The sequence below is a fragment of the Labrus mixtus genome, chromosome 5 (genome assembly GCF_963584025.1).
Source record: "Labrus mixtus chromosome 5, fLabMix1.1, whole genome shotgun sequence".
In the NCBI taxonomy this organism is placed as follows: domain Eukaryota; kingdom Metazoa; phylum Chordata; class Actinopteri; order Labriformes; family Labridae; genus Labrus; species Labrus mixtus.
Window position 1 is genome coordinate 20,608,697 of NC_083616.1, and position 21,283 is coordinate 20,629,979.

General features: G+C 39.4%; 1 protein-coding gene across 1 annotated transcript in view; it reads right to left on the reverse strand.

Annotated features, from left to right (window-relative positions):
* Positions 1–313: 313 nt before the first annotated feature.
* Positions 314–21,283, reverse strand: part of si:dkey-215k6.1 (transmembrane protein 132C) — a 246,350-nt gene continuing 225,380 nt past the window's right edge. Inside the window, exons 7-16 of the mRNA XM_061038479.1 lie at positions 13,586–13,791; positions 10,229–10,292; positions 9,877–10,008; positions 9,484–9,561; positions 6,745–6,807; positions 6,112–6,240; positions 3,953–4,081; positions 3,477–3,776; positions 2,996–3,270; positions 314–2,691 (exon numbers count right to left, since the gene is read on the reverse strand). Coding sequence (XP_060894462.1) covers positions 2,070–2,691; positions 2,996–3,270; positions 3,477–3,776; positions 3,953–4,081; positions 6,112–6,240; positions 6,745–6,807; positions 9,484–9,561; positions 9,877–10,008; positions 10,229–10,292; positions 13,586–13,791 — 1,998 coding nt within the window. The 3' untranslated portion in view covers positions 314–2,069. The remainder of the gene's footprint in view (positions 2,692–2,995; positions 3,271–3,476; positions 3,777–3,952; positions 4,082–6,111; positions 6,241–6,744; positions 6,808–9,483; positions 9,562–9,876; positions 10,009–10,228; positions 10,293–13,585; positions 13,792–21,283) is intronic.

Below are 21,283 nucleotides of genomic sequence, written 5' to 3' on the forward strand. Positions count from 1 at the left end.
CTTCAGATCCTGACTTTGTTTTCTAGCCAACATCCTTACAATTGGTTTTTCAGCCTCAAGATAATTTAAATGCGTTGCATGATGAATTCTCTCCATTTTAAACCACATTATGGAGGTCAACTGATTCCTACCCTGTACAAAGACAAAAACTCATTGAATACTTGAAAGAAAGACAGGAACACCTTTAGAAAAAGAACCAATAAGATCACTTTCACATTGTGGTGGTAGATAGTATTGTGTACCTTATTTGCACTGTAAAATGTACAAAATATCCCCATATTGTTGGCTAGTGACCTGCAATCTTATTCACAAGCACTTTGAAGCATGTTTATTTATCTACAACATACAGTGTACTCTGAAACAGTAACACATTTATAAATAAATATTGCAATCTTAACAATCTTACAGTTCTCCGTAGTTATTGTCGGTTCTTCTTGACTCGTCACCTGAGCTTAACGAAGGTGAGGCAACCTCTGCCTGTTCTGTCTCCTTGCTTTTACTAGTACTCACATGTGCTATCATTTCCCAGTAGGTTCATTATTCTCTTTCTGCCCTTGGCCCTTCTTTCCTTCCTCACCCCCTGTAATGTTAACTTAAATAAATAGAACACTAGGATAAACAAAAATAATCATATATCCTTAAAATTTTATAAATCTCTGAAATAATAAGCTACCATTAATATCTTTCCAAATTAGGAAAAAACGTAATTAGGAAAAGGATAAAACATTCTATTTATCAAAAAGGACAAACCAAAGGATAACAAAATATACAATTATGTTCAGCATGGAAAAAAAAAACATGTCTCATAAACCAATATCTAGTCAAGAGATAATCAAGAGTGTCACTCCATTTTCGATGTATTTTGATGTCATTCATTATATCCTGTTTGCTCCATGTAGATTCTCTGGACATTCTTGCTTCCTATGTAGTTTCTGTTTTAATTATGCTCACTATTAAGTGTTCAGTTGGACTTTGCAAAGCCCAAGCAGTCTCCTTTAATATGAGACACCTCAGTCCGTCCTGCTTTTTAGTCTACAGTCAGTAACTCACAGTTTTTCACTGTGTACTTTAGTTCAAAAGTTCCTACTGCCATCCAATCACAGTTGAGAAGAGGGGCCAGGGGATGACGGGATTGGTTCTGAAACAGAGAGAGAGCCATCATTGGCTGGAAGGTATCAGGAAACAGCAGGTATGGCCAATGTCCTTTCCTGTTGGTAATTGTGCAAGTTTAAATGCCTCTGTCCTGGATCCAAGGGAGAAAAGTCTTTTTTTACGACGTATTTACTTCCAATTCTTCTCACATTCTGACATACGAGGAAAGATCAAGATTGCAAATAATCAGTGATGAATGGCAAAATCCCAATAGTGCCTGAATTTATAGTTGAGTACGTAGATTTTTTTACATTTTACTTATGAACAGTGCCAAAGACTAATGGGTCACATGATCGAACAAAAACAATCAACTTCATTATAAACCGTCAGAAGACTTCACCTATAAATGACAGATTTATATATTAAAAGTACGTAGCGCTATCAATGATCAATAAATAGCCACAATTGTAATGGCAATATAGTAAGACATGAGCAAAATATATCTCAAATGATGTTCTTGGCATCCTCATTTAAATGAACAGTGGCTAAATAATGTGTCTCCAAATAACACACCCTGAATTTACTGTATTGCAAAATTGTTCACCAATAGTTTGAATTAAACATTCATAACCAAGTAACTTAATTGTTTTTTACAATAATATTTTCACATTAAATAATACAAAATAAAGTCAAATAGTTTTTATTGTTTGCTACCATTGATTTCTGTGTGAGCTAGTAATGACAGTATGCTTCCGGAGCTAAAAGGGAGCTAAACTTAAGCATCCCTAGCACTACCTGCTCAAACTCTTTTAAAATCTCTGCCACACTTTGTGTTCCATTCACTGTCCTGGTATTCCTCTCATTCTCCCTCCCTTCATCCATTGCAAAGGCATTACAGGTGAATTGTACTCATTGTCCGTCCATCCCCTCCTGCCCTTATCCTCTGCCCCTCCATTTCTCAGTCTCTTTTCCATCAGTTACAGATTGTCTTGTAGCCTCTCCATGTAGGTTCTGATTTCAGACTGACCTAGGTCCATATCCTGGCACACCCACTTGATGTCATCTTCGCTCCCATTGGTCACGAGGACTGAAGAGTTGGTGTACGGGCCACCCCCACCCAAATTATCATTGGGCAAAACTGTGGCGAAAGACGTGAACTGGACACGTTTGCGTTTGGCGGCTGCAACCGCAGCTGCAGCCTTTGCTCGGGGGGAATTATTCAGGTGCTCTGCTTGACCAGTGGCGTTTTTGCCACCAGAAGTGATTGCTGAAAGGCACTGATGCGGTTCTTGGACAGATCTGGGCAAGGTTTGTCCATGTGTGATGCCACGGTGTCCACCTGTACCTCCACCCCCACTTATGGTGCCCATTCCTGTACCCATCATCAACGTGTTACCAGCCCCATTCAGCAGATACTTGTTCTCTTCGTATCCACCGTCGTTCCGGTCAATTATGGTGGTGCACTCATCAGGCAGTCCGCCTTGGCATTGGTCAGAATGGTCTGCTAGAAGGTCAGCCTCGTTGCCAAGCCACACCCAGTCATGGGCGTGGTTCATGTTACCTCCTGCCTCCAACACAGGGACCTGCTTGTGACGGTATCTGCAGATAAAGACAATAATAGGTCTTTATGACTGAAGTATAATTTGTTTAAGACTGTAATGCTCGTTCACTTTTGTTCCTCTCCCAAGTGTGATCGAAACAAGGCATAATATTAATTAATCTCAAGGATAAACAGTTATTTCATTTAATAATTGTTCAAGACACACTAGAAAACAAACTTACAGTGGGGTAAATTTTATTTGGTAAAAGCTAAACAGCAATATACTGTATATTTGGACCCTGCATACTGCTGAATTTACTTCAAAAATGTTAAATAAAGTCCTCACATATCACTATATTGTACCTGAAAGCAAAGCTGACACAGTTGATGAGGAAGACCAGTATAGCCAGACAGAAAACGCCCAACAGGGCATACATCCCGATCTCCAGGTCGGTTAGTCCTCTGGTGGTCTGGGTCAGCTCACTTTCCCCAGTGCCTGGTACCTCCACCTGTGCAGGGTAGCTGCTGTAGTCTCCTGCTTGGTTCGGGCCACTGCCCCTGCTGCTGCTGCTGCCTCCACTGTTAGCTTTACCACCCGAAGTCCGGTGGGTAACTGTGCTCTTGGTTGTTGTGCTTACCTGATGTGTGAAATAGATAGAAAGTTAAAGATTTATTAACTAAAAAAGATGTCCATGGTAATACTTTTCATGTTGGACAGCCCATTGGGAGATACAAAAGAATTAGGTCAAATTATTCAGTAATGGTGTACCAAATTACTAATTTTACTGACTCAATAGACAATGCATTGGAAAATCAATTTGTCCATCAATTCCTTGTTTCCTACCTTCCTCATGGCTCCTTCCTCTCTGTCTACAGCTGCACTGTTGGACTTCCACTCTCCTCCATCCTTTGTTCGTAAGTCATTGGTGCTGTTGTCCATTCCGCCTTCATAGTCTGGTCCACCTCTTCCCATCACACCCCTGTCATCACTCTTCGCTCCAAACTTCACTAGCACATTACCGATTCCAGATGCCAGAACACTCTTCCTTTTGGATTTCTGACAGGTCTCAGAGATGACCATCTCAACACGAACCAGAGCTCCCTGTCCGTCACTCTCTGCCACGACAATAGGCCAGTGTTGTTCCTGATGAGAATGAGGCATTAACATTTAAATCGAGAAAAAACAACAACAAAAAAACAGGACACTTAGGCAAAATTCTTATTTTGTCACAACAGTCATTTCCTTAATATTTTTTTCCTGGTATCTCTTACAAGGCCTCACACCATAGAACTGACAAACAAAACTTCCAGGTTAAGTACCTGGTTGTTGATGGAGATAACATTTTCATCCAATGACACAGCTGAGAGTAGAAAGTCCTTGGGATCGTACACATCAAGTGGAGTCACTGAACCGTCACTGTACTGTATCCATGCACTGATCGCAGCCTCCTGAAAGACAATCAAAAACAGAGCATGGCTACAATTCTTGCTTATATTCAACATAAATGTGTTTTGGACAGTGGTAGGGGACTCTGCTGGCCTTTTGTCCCCGTGCTAGGGCTGCGGTCTAGAGTTTGGCATTCAATACTTTGTACATCCTATTGTACTTCATGGATTTATTTATCCTCTTCCTAATGTGGCTTTACACTCTGTTTTTTTTACTGCAACGCTACAGCTTTAGTTTTACTTTGTTGGCTTCTAAGCTTTTCCAGGTTACAGTGTTGAGTTGTGGACTTTTTTTTAGGGATCTGTTTCGCTGAGGAAGGACTCCTAGTTAGTCGCCACATTCTTGAAAGAATATTTACATACTTTAAGGAACAAGTACACAAGTAAAATGTACGATCAAAAATCAATGAGATAAAGTTATCCATTGGTGTTGGCAAATGGCAGAGTATGAAGGCAAAAATAAAAAATAAAAGGGCAACAGCACCCAAAAAGTCATGGTGGCCATTGTTGAGTATGTTAGGAAGCTGTTTATGTACTGTGTAGCATTCTCTCCACTGGAAGGACACCAACTGTGGTGCTGGCCTTGGTAGCTTGACAGTGTAATATGTTTTATGCATTAATCTGCAGCTTGTATGTTCAACACAATGGAAATAAATAGCTTGTTGTTACTCGTGGAGCAGGAGACAAAGAGAGGCATTTATACTTCAATTAATTCATCCACTTAGTTGCACATGTTAACATTAATGTCTTAGTTGTAACTACCTTCTTTTGTCCACAGACCGCCTTTACTGACTTAACCTGTGTTCTTCTCCATTTTCTATCTCTTCTTTTGCAATGAGAAGATATTCAAAAAGAAAGAAAAAATCTTTTTGGCATCAGCTTTTCCACAAATAAAAACAGGGTTCACCAGTGAATGTTTTTTCTATTTGCTTATCTGTACATAACTCTGTATAACTAATTTCCCTTGATGAAAAGTTTGTCTTTCCTGAATTAGAACACAGACATATCAACATCTATTTATTTCCATATAAATTGTCCTTTTTTTTCTTGCCTCCTCTAACCCTTCTTTCCCTCTGGTTGTCTGTTTTTTTTTTTACTTGTTCTGATTTGATCATATCAGATGGATAGAATAAATTAATGTGTGAGTAAAATGCGAGATCAGATCTGTATTATTCCTGTAATGAACTTCTTCTCATCCAGTTTGCCCACGGATAGAAATTATAGCGGTGTGGTTTTGTTTGAATCAAAAAAAGGGAAAGAAGGGATAGAGAAGGGAAACAGAGGGATAATACCATGATATGGTGGGTTGAATTAACCCTTGGTAATTTGATCACAGTCAAATATGGTTTGTAAAATCGTAGCCAAAAAATATTAGCATTGGTAATATATAATGTAAGTAATGGTGAGCTTTGATGTTTGGTGTAAGTGAGTATTTTATTTTCTATAAATATTGCTTTGTCAGTGAGTTTTTGAAGAAAAGAGTATTAGAAAAAGATACACTTCTTTAATGAAAAATGTGGTTACCACTAGGATGTCTTGTGAGCATTATCAAATATAATAACAGAAACACTGGTTGTGGTTCTTACAGTCATGTGAAGTTTTTTTTTTTTTCTGAAGACCTTTAGGTGGTTTTTACTGTAACTAAGTAATGATAAAGCCTCAAAGAGACTCATTCCTAATTAGATAGCGATAATGGGACAGATAGCAGTGATACAGTATGAGGCTCAAACCACTGACTTACTGTTGATCTCCTATAATTGCAACCTTTGGGGTATAACTGTAAAGATAGGAACCGATTACAGTAAATGTAGTCAATCAAACCTAAAGGCAGAAAAGCGTCTTCATAGATTTATCACACTTCTGCATGAGCAATTTACATTGTACAACCCTGGGAGGAAATTCTAACTTCATGAGCTTTTTTACAAGTGCGTAGATGTGTTTGTGTGTGTGTGTGTGTGTGTGTGTGTGTGTGTGTGTGTGTGTGTGTGTGTGTGTGTGTGTGTGTGTGTGTGTGTATCTGTAGTACCTCCTACCTGTTTCGGTGTGTGTAGCAGGTCTGTAGCTGTAGTGGTTAGCTGTATAGCCTGATTGTTTCCAGGACTGGGTGTCATACTGAGGGACAGAGAAGCAACCAGCTGCACTCCCATATCTGCGATGGTGACCTACATGAACAGGAGATACTGTAGGTCACTCTTTCAAACAGCCCCAATTTCAGTGTCTAATAGACAAGAAAATGATTGTTCCTTTAGAACTGAACTGAAAGTAAATTGCTTTAAAGGTTGAGGAGATTAATCACTTCTGGTACTGTGTTGAATTTTTTTGTTCATGTGTCCAATGAAATTCAGTGTAAAAAAAACACAATTTTAAGATATTAAGCATTATAAGTATAATGTTGAAAATGCCAGTTGCCAGTTGAAAATGCAACTTTATCAAACAAACAACCCTTCAATTGCTCTCATAAGCCATACTATGGCCTTACACAGTATTGGTCAGTCATCTGAACATGTAAGCAGTGCAGGTTTAATTTACTACCCCCCTAAAAGAAAGGCCAAACAGACCAAAGCATGTCTAATATTAGGATCTGATTAAGATCTGTACCATGTGTTTTAAGAACAAGATGTTTATATATAAATACCAATTTAAGGGACATAAAAAAACATATTTACCTTGTCATCCAACACTGTCACAGTCTTCTCTGCTAGGATAGAATCAGACAGCGGGGACAGAACCTATAATAAAAAGATCAGACAACAAATGAACAGATTTAAAAGACCATTAAAATACAGGTGTTAGCTTCCTTACCTATCCATCCATCAATATAGTTACAAGTGCCTTCATAGGGGCAAATGGAATGCAACCAAAATGTGAGTTCCTTAGCATTTCCTCCAAACATACGCTCTCTATGACAGCTACATGTTTCCTGTTCTAACATCCCCTGCCTTAGTTCTTTTCCAGGAAAAAAATACACGTTGACGATCTGTTTTCAGCTGCTGCAAAACTCAAGTAAAAAAAGAAATCGCATTAATAACAAGCTTGTTGTTTGACAGGTGATGGACTGACAGCTTGTGTGTCAAAATGTTGCAGGATAATATTTCCTGGTAAAACATCGACTTTTTAGTTCCTGGAAATACAAAATCATGGGTATAGAATGGGAAACTTGTAAAGACTGGAGATACTCGCATGTAAGAGTTTATGTTTTTGTCTCAGTGATTACTGCCTTTAGTTGACAGAGATGTGTGTAACATTGACAGAGGAGCAGTGACAGTAAATGGTAAATTAGCTTGTATAGCACTTTTCTAGTATTCTGACTACTCAAAGCGCTTTTACACCGCAGGTCACACCAACCCATTCATACCCATTCACACACGCAGAGGTTGCAATGTGAAGTGTCCATCAGAAGTAACTAATCCCATTCATACACATTCATAAGCTGCTGACAAAGCAGCAGGAGCAACTTCAGGGTGAAGTGTCTTGCCCAAGGACACTTTGGACATGTAGCTGCAGGAGCTGTGTATTGAAGAGAGAGACGACCGACTCTACCAACTGAGCCACTGCAGCTCCTGAGAGCTGGTTAAAAGTTACAGTTGCATATTCTACAGAAGTGTGACCAAAATGTGTCCAAAAGTGTGAGAAAAGATTGGCTTGAAAACACAGTGCCTTTTATTTCACATCTGACACATTGTGACACACGGAAACATAAATACACATACACATTGTTCACGTCTGTCTCCCAGCTGTGCTCCAGTGTGTCAGCATTCAACGAGGACAATTTAGCATAAAAAAGCACAAGGCCACAACTGAAGGAGTAAAAGAGAGTGAAAGAAAGGAGAAGAGAGTGAGCGAAAGTAAGAGCGAGTGAACAAGAGAGAAATAAATGAAGAGGGTGTCAAAGAGAGAGACAATGACAAATAGAGGAGGACAGAAAGTGAGAGGAGCAGAGAGACGGAGCGCCAAAGAGATTGAGGAACCGACAGAGTGAGGGGGGATACAGACAGACAGTGATAGAGATTAGGATCCCCGTTGTTGTAGTATACTACTTCGCCCGGCGACAGGAGGACAGGCAGATCTGATTGGTGTACAAAGAAAATCTCTCAGTGAACGTGTTGGGGCATCAAACTCAATCCCACCCTCGGCGAGGTAACAAAATGCAATGATTGACGGCTTTGGGATTGCTCTTCAAGACAGGCTGAGAATAAGAGGGCGAGAAAGAGAGAGTCTGGGAAAGGGAGGGAGAGGGAGACGGGGAGGGGGTGGCTCGGGGAGACGGAGCTCGGGGGGTAAAATTGAAATGTCAAACTATCAAATGACGGCTGTCGGCTCTGGCTTCTCGATGGGAATGCTGGGTAAATTCTCTCTCCTGGCTCCCCAAACAGAGCACAGCTGTCTCTGTATGCGTGCAACTAGGAGCGTGTGTGTCTGTGCATGCATGCAGCAGTCCCCAGTCGAATGGATGCAAACACACACTCAGCTGTTCCCTAAAATCCCCAAGATATCCTCCCACTGCTGCACTCCACTTGATGCCAAACCATTTTTAATGCACGCACAACACAATTTTCAGAGCAATCATGCAAAACCAAGAACCTAAAATGAAATTTTATCCTGAATCATAAAACATATTTAGTTATTTGTTACATGAAAGATGGTGATTTTACATAATAGGAAAAAATTACATAAAATGTGTGTCATTTAACATATAAGGAGGTTTTGCCTCAGCTCTGGTTTATAACAGTAAACCAGCAAAATTAGACATTAAGCTTCAGGACTGTCCTCCTCTGTCACTGTATTCACAATGGACCGGCTTATAGGAATTCAGCAAGAGCACAAGTGTGTTCACTGTGTGCCAAAGTAAGTATGTCTGTGTATAATTGCTGAACATCACACTGAGATGTCAGGGCCAAATCCGACAGTTAATTGTGGCTAACTGTGTAACGAGCCTGCAGACAAGGCTTATAGCTGCAGGAGAGGAAGAAAGAGAGGATAATGTTTACATCACTGGAGTGCTTTTCGATGTAATGTGAGTTGCCAAGTTACACTTTGCTTCACATAATCATACATTTCTAACCTTCTTGCTCATGTTGTCTAGAGAGTTATAACAACAATGTCAACGTACAGCACCTTTTCTGAATTCTTGAAAAGTAATTCCAGCCCTCTTTCTGGGATGCTTTGTGTTTAGTAAATGTGTCCAACTTCCTCCTTGGATGGACTCGCTTCTAATACTACCTCACCTGTCTCTTTCCTTTTGGTGCTAACTTTCTCCCATTTTTTTAACTTAACGTTTTAGTCGAATAAAACACACTAAAGAGATTTTTTTTCCATTTCATTCTCAATTTGGGATAAGAGGACGTCTTAAAGATTGCAGCCTGGATCACTGGTATAAAGACGAGAGTCCAAGAGAGAGTACATACCTGTATAGTGGTGATCCCTAGGTCACGTCCGATCAAGATTCGACCGTCTATCAGTCGTGCAATACGAGGATCTTCCACCTGTGGACACAGAAACATCTGTAAGAATCCACTTCAGGTTTGTTCATATGTTCATAACTGATCTTAAGACTCTGTGCATTTATCTTGGATGAGTGCTGTATAAAAATGTTTTTTAAACTATCATTTAAGTAAGTAAGTAAACTTTATTTACAAATAACTTTTCTTTTAGAAGTTAAACATTAGACATTAAAGACGTTTTAATCTTTTCATCTAGCACTTGTGGGTGTGTATATTAAAAAAAAAATTGAACTAAATCTTTTTCAGGTTGTGTGAGAATAAGTAAGTGAGTAAGTGAGAACAGTTGTGTACATCTACCTTAAGTTGATCCAACACCAAATGAGTGATATCTGCCTGCCAGTCTGCTCCTAACATGTAGACCATCTCTCCTCCTGGGTCAGAGGGCTCTGCGACAAAATGAGTGAGGACTCGCACCAAGGCATACTGGTACTGAGAGATCAAAAGAACGGTTATGTTAGACTCTAATACTTAACCACACGATGGGCTCTTATGTCTGTGTGTTAGCTTGTGAGTTACATAACATACAGTTAGTCACACTGCATTCTGAAGTAGGACAGGTGGATACACTTTTTAAGGCATGTTGACATTCAAGAAAAGTATGTAAAGATACTAATTTTTAGAATGATATGAAAATCCAGTTTCATAATACCTGTAGGGTGCAACCTTTTCCCTTCCTCTCATCGTCTTCATCATCTTCACTGTCTCTCGTAGGTCTAAAATGAAAGGAGATACATGACAGAGAGAGAGAGAGTGAGAGAGAATAAATGGTCAGATTATCTGGTAATTTAATGCCATTTTTAGATTCTACAAAGAGCTGAAGGTGATCTACTGTATAATCTCTGCTCAAGGTTATATTCCAAATCAAAGAAAAGATACTTCATCTTTTAATCCAGCGATAAAACTTCAAAAAATAAAACTTCAGTCATACAACATGAATGCCTTGGAATGCCTGGTTGAACAAATGAACTCAAACGCAACTTAGATTGCTCTCCTTTTTCGTGTTACTGCTGTCTGCAGATGAGTGTGCCTGTTGCACTTCAGCTAGACTGTTGGAACTTTTTCTGGAACAGTTCCTCCAGCGAAGGGAACTGCAACTCTAACGAACACAATCAAAAAGCAGAAACATGGCATAAAAAAAGCCAAATGAAACTAGACGATCTTTATGTTAACAGGGATGTGTATTATGCTGCAATTTAATAATAATAATGATTCTATTTTTATGATTTAATTTCTTTTTTTTTCTTTACATAAAACAAGAAAGACATTACGGAAGAGAAAAGCATCTTATAACTTGGATATCATCATAATTTGAGCAGCAAAAATGTATTTTAAGCTTTTAGCGATCATAAATTTGACATGACATTTGGAGTCGATCTTTGGAACACTCTTGCTTGATCTTGAAATGCTTTGGCTCTGCTCTATTAATAACAATAACTCTGTTAGAATCACTATGCAGATGACACACAGCTATTTATGTCTTGGTGTTTTTATATCAAAGCAATGCAACTCCATGTTATTGTTAAGTCTGTAAATCTGATTACATCAGTTTCGCAAGGAAACTGACATCATTCTCGTGTTTTTATTCCAGGCATTAAGATTTTAGTTTTAGTCTTTGAATCAGCCTGGGTGTATATTCATTTTATATTTTCTCAGAGCTCTGTAAAGCTGCACTCTATTTAATCTAATTTTGTCATAGTTGCAGGAGAGCCTTTTTAAAATCCCTAAATGTCCTCTGCATGTGCACTTTTATCACTTCTTTTGAATGATTAGTGTTTTTGAAAGCTGCTTGCAAAACTGAATACTTCACCTTGTCATCTTAAAAAAAAGCAAAGCAGTCGTTCTACAAAAAAATCCCCAAAAATTCTACCAAAATTAATCTTGGCCATTAATCATTTTTAGTCTTTAAAAATGTCAATTTTCTATAAAAATGAAATTATTAAAAAAAAAAAAAAAAAAAAAAAAAGACATATTTAGAACAATAAAAATATGTATGGCAAGTTAATACATGGTGGGTGTAATTCCACAGGCAAGGAGGACTTATGATCAACCTAAAATAAAGAAATAAACTGAATGGGAGAGTGCTTTGAATAAACTTTTGGTGTTAAAACGGAAAACCTCCTGAGTAGAAATTTCTTTCTCTCTCATACACAGCAACACAGACATTCCTGTACCTCCCTCTGTGTAATACTTATACTCAATATAACATGCGAGCAGGCCCACACTGGCTGATACATTATCACAGGAACATGTACACACAAAGGGCTTCTTTTGTGTCCTAGACCAGTCCCGGAGTGTGAAACCCAGGTGATATTACAGGAATTGTCTTCCCATTTTCCAGGGTCCCTGGTGAAATGTGTCTGAGTCAGACTGTGTGTCTAATTGTGCTTGTGTTTCACTCTGTGAGACAGTGGTTAGGGGAGATGGAGGTGTGTCTGTGCGTGTGTGTGTGTGTGTGTGCACACACCGAGTAGTGGCTTTCTGAGCAGAAATTCACAAAATTGAAAAATAGGCCCAGTATCGCAGAGTGGAAGGCGGCAAGATGGGAAAATAAGTAACAGAGACAAAAATGACTTTGCACACACTGTCACATGTGGCCATGCATTCACGAAATGGCACATAAAAACACAGATGTAGGCTTACATGTGTAGTAAGAAAAGACATGGACCATTAGGAACAGGGTGTTTGCTACCTTACACAGGAAGGGCACATGCATATTCTAAATGTTTTTAAAGTTTGTGTTTTAAAAGTTATTTATGATTTTGCTCATTACAAGTTTCCACCGGGTCTCTGTTTCTTTTTTAATGATGAAGTGAAGGGAGACAGAAAATGATGGGAGGAGAGAGCGGGGGATGACAGGTTGGACCCAAACCCACAGTTGCTGAAACGGCGACCATAGCCTTCGCACATGGGTCGCACAAATAACCACCAGGCCAGAACTCTAATTTCACAAATACACAAATATTGGATTTCATCCTGTTGAATCAGGGTACAGACTGAAATAAAACTATTAAAAAAACTATAACAACAATAGAGAGCACACATATACTATATAATACGTAAAGGTCCATACACATTGTATCCAATTCTGAATAAAAATACACTTTCTCTATATACTGTAATGCATTTGCCTTCCTTCCTACTTTCACAAACTGCATCGTAAACACACACAAAAAGCTATACACAACAGAAGAGAATATTGCTCATGTACACACAGACACAATGTATGGAACATAAGCAACAACTACACACAGATATTCAGGAAGTAAACAATTGAATGTCGTCACCCTTTTCAATGAGTGTGTACTTGTGTGCTAGTGTGTTTAAGTGAATGAATGCTTCATTCAATGGCAATGATGCTGGAGCTATAATGGTTGTCATCAGTATAGTCAGGCGAGCCTTGACCTCATGTGAAATTATAGACTGGCCTGAACCATATGTGCTCTCAACTGTTCCATTCAATAAGCAATATATCACACACACACACACACACACACACACACACACACACACACACACACACACACACACACACACACACACAAACATAAGACACAGAAACACACACATTCACATCCACACATTGCATCTGTGGATTCATTATTTTCTCTCAGAAAAATAACCAGTATTTTACTATTTATTATAAAACACACAAGTAACACCCGTGACTCACACAGTGTCTCTATGTTATCTTTTTTCTAACTCGCGGTGTTCTGAAGAAACAATAAGCGTTGATTGTGTTCAAGCAGAACAGGGAGTACAGCATGGCATATTTTAACCTCCTTCTTCCTGTTGTTTCTGCTCTCTAACGACACAAATAAAATGTATATGTTCAATCTATGAATTGTTGATGGTGTATGTATGAATATGATTAGATTTTAGAGTTACATGTAACACCACAATAAAAAGAAATAGGCTTAGTAGGATAACTGCCATGACAACGTGATGCAGCTAAATGAGACTCGTGTTTCCACCCACTTTGTTTCCTCAGGTTATGAAGAGAACCTACCTCTTGTTAGTGATGATGGGAACCCTCCAGCCTTTGACCTGGCTCAGTTCTGTATCTGACACGTCTATCTGCAGAGGAAGCTTTGGCACCCAGACAGTGAGCAGCAGCTGAGCAGAGAGGTGCAGGTAGGTGAAGTTTACCGCCAGGGACTGGCGACCACGCATTTCTTTACCATTCACTAAAACCTGGTCGCAGTTTGGGGAAACCTGAGGAGAGAAAAATAGGAGAAGAAGAATGTGAGGAGCGGTGTTCAAATCCTGACAAGGTGCTTGCAGAGTCGGGCATCCAACTGACCTCATCGAGACTAAACTCTGTGACTTCCACAGAATCTAATGCAGCCACTGTTTTGTTTTCCTTAAGCACAGCCTGAAGGCAGTTTTCACCAGAGCTTTCATGCTCTCACAGCAAATATGATATTTTGTCACTTATTGCTTTTATTTTTATTCATTTTGTAAAGCATTTTAGAAAAGTGTTTTGAAATGTGCCCTATGAAGAATGGTTAATAATAAGCTTGTCTGCCACATCCTTCCTGTCACATATTGCGGCATTTTGAGAATACCAAGAGAGCTCATGTCACCTCCACAATCTGAAACACAACGTATTTAAAGTGGTACATGTGGAAGTCGAAAACCAGTACATCATTTTGATATGGAGTATCAGAGTAAAAAATAAGCATCATAATTGTTGGAAAGAAACTGCCAGAGCTGACATTTAAAACGCTTTCACTGACATTACTCTTCACTTGCAGCACACTGTTGCTGTTTTTTAAAATCATAACATGATATGTAGGGATGCACGGCCAGTAATCGCCCTGTTGACAGACATCAGCACATCAGCAAATAATGTGGCATGAATCGATGTCAGTAGATGATGTTTATCTATTGTGCCACATCAATTTAAAACATGACATCAATTACACCTAACTACTGATTCATAGTGATTTTTATTGGGCAAATGAAGTCACCCGTTGCACAAAATCTGACTTGATCTCATTGTCAAATACGAGATAAAATGGCGGCATCATGAAAGTCTCACACCAAAAGAAGTCATGAAACACAATTGGCTAAATCTCTAATGATAACCCATCTGAAACAGGTACATTTTTAGGGGTCTACATTGTATTTGATCAGTGTATTACTTGGCGTACTTCTAGAGAGGCCGCATATTAGGAAGAAAGGTTGTTGTGCTCTCAAAACTGACTCTCTAAACAAAACACTAGATTACCCACAGGTATGCTAACTCTTTCTGCAGTGGGGAGAAGTAACTAAGTGCATTTACACAATTTGCTGCTAAAAAGGAATAAAAATGTTTCCCCTTTCTAAAATATTTTTGAAAATAACTTTTTACAACTTTAATCAAACTATATATTTTAATCAAAACACTGCAGATTATATCTGTTAAGTAAAATATCCTCCTTAACTATAACCTCTCAGTTTCCATACAGTCTTGTCTATTGGTCATTTTATTCCAGCCTGACCTGAAATCACAGGTGAGTGTTCTTAAAAGCATCATTACATGCTAGCTGTTTGCAGCTGTTACCGTGATTATGGAAATGCACATATCTGCTTTTAGATGCTCTGCTCTAAATTTTCCAATTAGACCGAATCTGAAGTGGTTAACAAAATGCATGTAGACACTGGATTATTATGGTTGTATTTTAGAAAGTGGACAGCACCCAAACATACAATCTGACAGGCAGAACAATGAAAAACTGGGATTTAAGTCAGTTTCATTTCTCGCCTCAGCCTGTGTGACTGATTGAGATGACGTGTTCCGGACAAATCGTCCTACGTAGTTTTAGCAACAATGGATTCATGAAGGGAGATAAGTGAGCGTAACGCATTGAGGGATATTATTTTTCATTCTATCAAGTAGCTGTGTTTTTCCACTGCATATGTACGGAATTGTATTTTATATTATGTTTAGTCAGAGTTATTTATTATTTTAGGCCTATCCAACATCACTACCAATACATGCTACAATGAAAATGAAAAGTTGTTGCCAGAAGTGCTAAGATAACTTTTATTTACCCAAATTCCTATTAAGGATACAAAGATAGTATGCAACAGAAAACAAATTCAACAACAATTTAGAAACAATGAATGCACTCATATTTGCATCTTTTAAAGTAATTTCTAAATGTTTTAGGAGAAAAGTTAATATTTTACCAAAACATTCACTTTTGATTTGATTCATTTAATTGAACCGCCTAAAAACTATGATTTAATTTTATATGACAGAACTTCTCCAACTGCACAAAGGTCAAATCTATCACAATGTTTAAATATGAAATGGTTTCAATTGCAGAAATCTACGTTGACTGTATTTACTTCCATACTCTTCTGCTCCCTGTCCCTCCTGCTCATTATTTTTGATTCCTTGCATGTCCACAATCATTCACCTATTCCTGGCATGTGTAGAACTTCTCCCCCCACCTCTTTCTTTACCCTACACTTATCCTCCCTCCCTCCTGCGCTCAGCTTTATTCCCTTATTATCTCCCTCGCCCTCTTTCATCTCTCCACGTTACACTTATCCCGCGCACCTCGTTCTTTTCTCCCCCACCACTTCCTATTTCACTTTCAGCCTCACATTTAACGTCCACTCCTTTTGTCAGACTTCCTCTGTCTGCCTGTCTCAGATAGACTGCCTGTCTCTCCATGGCTGTCTGTCTGTCTGTATGTCTGTCTGTATGCACTTTCATTGTTTCTTAACCTTTCTTTTACTTTCTAAGGTAAGTCTATGAATTTCCATAGATGCGGTTTATTCCTTCCTTTACCTCATTTCTGCTTCACATTCATTCCAATGCTCTGTTTTTAAATTAATATGTGTGTTTTTAACATTGATTTACCTGGGCTACAGTTCCCTGGTGTGTCACAACAGTTGATTTTTATCTAGTCATACCCATTTTTACAAGGTTGCGGACCAGAGAGCCTCAATTGATATCTTTCCAGCAGGAATTCCAGCTTGCAAATCTTTCCTCTCTCCTTTCCTCTTATTTACCCCAAAATAATCAATAATTCTACTACAACATTATTATGTTACCTTATACCATGTCATGTGCCATGTCATTTTTTCTGCAACTTTTGGGTGTCCATATTAATGTTTCATGTTAAAAGTGCAGAATCATGGGGCACGACGGTAATTTAACGGTTAGTGTGCGCGCCCCATATATGGAGGTTCGGTCCTCCAGGCGGGTGAACCCGGGTTCGAATCTGATCTGTGGCTCCCGCATGTCGTTCCCCACTCTGTCTCCCTGATTTCTGACTCGATCAACTGTCCTATCTCTAAAATAAAGGCATAGAAAGCTCATAAATACATCTTTAAAAGTGCAGAAAGTCAAACATGTTGAATATGTGATTCATAGTTAGATCCCTCTATTTTTAGAATAATGTGCAGGTCTAAACTCTGTAGCTCTGTGCTCAGCCATTTACTTCTTATTATGTGATTGGTTGAGTTCTCAAGTCTGCACAGTAATGTACAATACTGACCTGCAGCTCTCACATTCCTGACGGGCAGCTCTTTTACTTTTCTTCGCACTTAATGGGAATGAAAATAGAGCGGATAAAAGATGTGAACGCAACCATCCTCAAACAATGAAATGAACCGCTATGTGGTGTAATTATAAACGGCTCCTGCTGCTTCAAAAAAACATTGTATCATTTAGTCCTCTGCACTTTAGATGTGGAAGCAGGAAGAGGGTCATTGATGGCCTCTCAGTCATCTCCACAGTTAGCAGGATTGACTCAGACTGCGAGTGGTTGCCATGGTTGCTTCTTTTTCTTTCAGCTTTTTGGCCAATTTGCAAACCAACTATGTGCATACTGCCACCTGCTGTACCAGAATGTGAACACACAAAAGTGTAATCGGGTACAGAACGATGTTACTAATGTGAACGCAGAACAGTGGGGGAGGGTGGAGCAATCGTGCTCAGTCACGGTAAGAAAGAATTGTGCCTAATGTGAAAACGCCCTAAATTGAAGGTTACACTGACTGCAATTCTCGATGTATGTAACACATCTCTCAGCTATCAAAAAGAATGTGAAAAATGAAAGAGTAAAATATGTCAAAGATAGGCTCTACACAACCAACATGTCTGGGTGTGATAATGACATTCAAAGGTTATGATATTTCAGCCCTTATAAAACATTTTTCACAACATCTAACGTTAAAATATTGAATTCAGGTTTGCGTCAGGTTCTGGCAGAATATCTCTTCTTTCCTGATAAGAGAAGAATCTACACACACATTGTGTGGGGTGACATTTTTTTGGCTTCTGAAGAAACTCTTTGATCTCCAAAGAGGTTAACATTTTGTAGATCAGAGCTAAACCATTTCCTATCTATCTCCTCTCACCTTTTAATTTCTTTCAATACTTTATTCTCTCTGCGTCTGCTCCCCAAACATAAAAGGAAAAGTGCCCAACCCTCCTCCTTTCTACTTTCTCTTTTCAATTTGTGTTTTTCTTCTTTTCCTTTAACTTTCTTTATATCTGGCCCAACATTCCCCCGTTTCCCTCTCTTGACCTTCTCGTTTCCTTTTGTCTCCGCCTCGCCCTCCCTCCTTCATCGCTCAGCCTGCCTCTTCATCTTCCTCTCTCTCTCTGAAACCTGATTTACCGCTTGTTAACATCAAAGGGATGTGCGACTGTTGGTGCCTCAAACTATTTCTGCAAATCATTTTTATATTCCAGGTGTAAATCAGTGTGGAAATGACGCTCGCTTACTGAGGCAATGTTCAGTTTCCAATGAAGGTAAAGACAGACGTCAAGGGAATGCACAATGGTTCTGCTTGAAGTGAAACGGCAGCCATTGTCCTGCTCTGTCATTTCTACCACAGGTTTGCTGAATTACTTCTTCTCCATGGCTGAGTACCCCAAAGGAAAGTTCTAGAAATATCAAGTTTCACTTCGTTTTGTCAGCACTTTGAGAATTTGATGAAAAAAAAACCTCAAAACTTTTCATCCCGGTCACACAGGAGTTTTAGTTTTTACTAACTAAACTCTACAGCACAGTGTAGAAATGTATAATCGAAAATGTATGTGTTTCAATTAAAAGATATATGACCCAGGGCGCTGGTGGCGCAGTGGTTATAGAGCGCGCGCCCCATGTATGGAGGCAGCCCAGGTTCGAATCTGACCCGTGGCTCCTTTCCCGCATGTCATTCCCTACTCTGTCTCCCTGATTTCCGACCCTATACACTGTCCCTGTCTCTCTAATGAAGGCACAAAAAGCCAAAAAATAAATCTAAAAGAAAAATAAGATATATGACCCATGATATTTATTTTATTTAGAAAGAGCATGGTAAAGATACATCAATTAACATCATAATATTTGCCAATTTAGGCCACCGTTCTCTGTAAAAAAGCTCTTTAAATCACTGATTCTGAATTCTACTTTCCCTGTGCCAAAGGGCAGAATTACAAAATTAGCGACTAGATAGTAAAATGTTTTGTGCAGAGGAGCTAAAGAGCCAAAAATTCAGCACAATATTTTACTTAAAAAACACCACGACACAGTGACAGAGGGTCTAACATCCCTCAAGTGGACAGAAACGTGGCAAACAAATGAATCTTATTATTGCTTTGTATCTGCTTGATTTGTGAATAAAGGATTATTTGTGATCAGTGCTTGTTTCTCGTGTCCTGATGAGGTTATAATCGGCCATTGAATGTTTTAAAACAATAGCATGAGGAAGAGAGTTCTTCTTTTTTTAATCTCAATTTACACTTTTCCCTTTTTGTTCAATCTTTTTGCTATATTCAGTGTTCTGTGTGTGTGTCTGTGTGTGTGTGTGTGTGTGTGTGTGTGTGTGTGTGTGTCCGTGTGTCCGTGTGTGTGTGTCCTGAGGGAACAGAGTTTGGGAGCAATGTGCCAAAACAGACTAACAAGCGCTGCCAGACACAGAATGTGGAGTTGGCACCACACACAGAAAGAATTAATGCACAAATACACACGAACACATCACCAACACAAACACAGCTGTGGACCAGTGAGGGTAAAAGTATTCTGTTTTGTTTAAAATTTCTACACTATGAAGACTCACTGCAGCAGAAGCCCACACGTATTGACAACAAAATGTACAAAAGTTCAGATTCTTTCATTTGAGTACTCATACAACACTGTTAAACACTTAACGTGTTAGAGGTTAAAACATGGTACTTTAGAAACAAGTAAAATTGAAAATACTCAAAATATCCCCGTTTGCTGTGTCTTTGCTCAGAGTTCATGGTAGCAGCCCGGCTGTGTCAGTGACCATGCCTGATTGTCCAACCAGAAGAGAGAGAGCATTGAATGTCACCCGATTAAATGGGAAATCCAAGGACTGATAAGTGAAGTGCTAAAGAGAGGAGTACTAAACCAAAGAGGTGGCCAAAACACCCATCTCCAAGAGCTTCATTTTAAATGACATGTATCGACTCAGAGCAGATAAATACTTCTTCCCCTTTCAGTTACACCTGCGCTTTTTAAGTCTTTTCTACTTTTCTCTTCAGTTTCTATTTTGTCTTCTTTGTCTGCTGAGCAAAGTGTAATGTAGGTTTATTGATCTGATATGTTTCACAATCTTTCGCCAAAAAAAAGTGTTAAAGAAGTTTAAGTAGTGTACACAGCATTACAACAATCAGCTTTGGTAAAAATGATGATGACTTATTATGATCACTTGCATGGCTCAAAGTACATTTGATATCGCTTTATTTGGACTATGAATAAGAGGCCTTGGGCATCTGTGTTTCGTCTTGTTTCACTATTCTTGACCTCATAAGTCTTGAGATACATAGTCTGAAGACTTTTACTGAAATATCTTAATATGGCAGAGGTTTGCAAATGTGAAAGTGATTGTGATTTTTTGATTATCATGCTTTATGCTGGCCTAAGTAGATTTTTAGCTGGGCTGTACTCTCCCTCTGTTCCCCTCATCTCCTCGTCTTTTCTCTCTCTTTTTGTCTCTGTTTCAGTCTGGCAGCTTCCCTGTTGTTGGTGGTTAAAGGACAAGTTTGACACTTTTGATGCTTTCTCTCAGAGAGTCAGATGACATGATGGATACCACTTTCATCTCTAAAGACCAGTTTGCAGGGGTGCGAGTGCGCATGCTTATGGTGTAGACGTGTTTTGTCAGTGCTCCTCTCCGCGACCTAAAAAATCTATAATTTTACCACAAATAATCGTTCAAAGTCCCACAAGGCGATTCAACCGTTTCTACCTAAGCGCAAGACCTACACTGTTTAAAATGCCGAAGCCAAATCTTTCCAGCAGAAGCAAAACTATCGATAGCCAGACTGTCGGAGCTACCGCTAGCACCAGCAGCAGCCATCAAGGTGATCCCCCCGCTGCGCTGGAAAGACCACCCGACAAAACATCCGCCATGTGCAGGGAATTATGTAAGGAGATGTCTGAGTCGGTTCTGCGTGGCATTAATGAGCGCTTTGACGCGTTTGAAACTAGCTTCCAGTCGCTTGTGGCCTCGCAAGCTGCCCTGCAGACCCGTGTGGCTAACCAAGAGCTAGCAACCAGCGACCTCGATGTACGTGTGCAGGAGCTAGAAGCTAAGTACTCGGAGCTAACGAAACATAGCAGCCAACTACAAACCAAGGTGCTGGACCTAGAAGCCCGCTCCCGGAGGCACAACATTAAGATTGTCGGCGTAAAGGAGGGCGCAGAGGAAGGTAACCCGACTGAGTTAGTTTCCAGACTGATCCCAA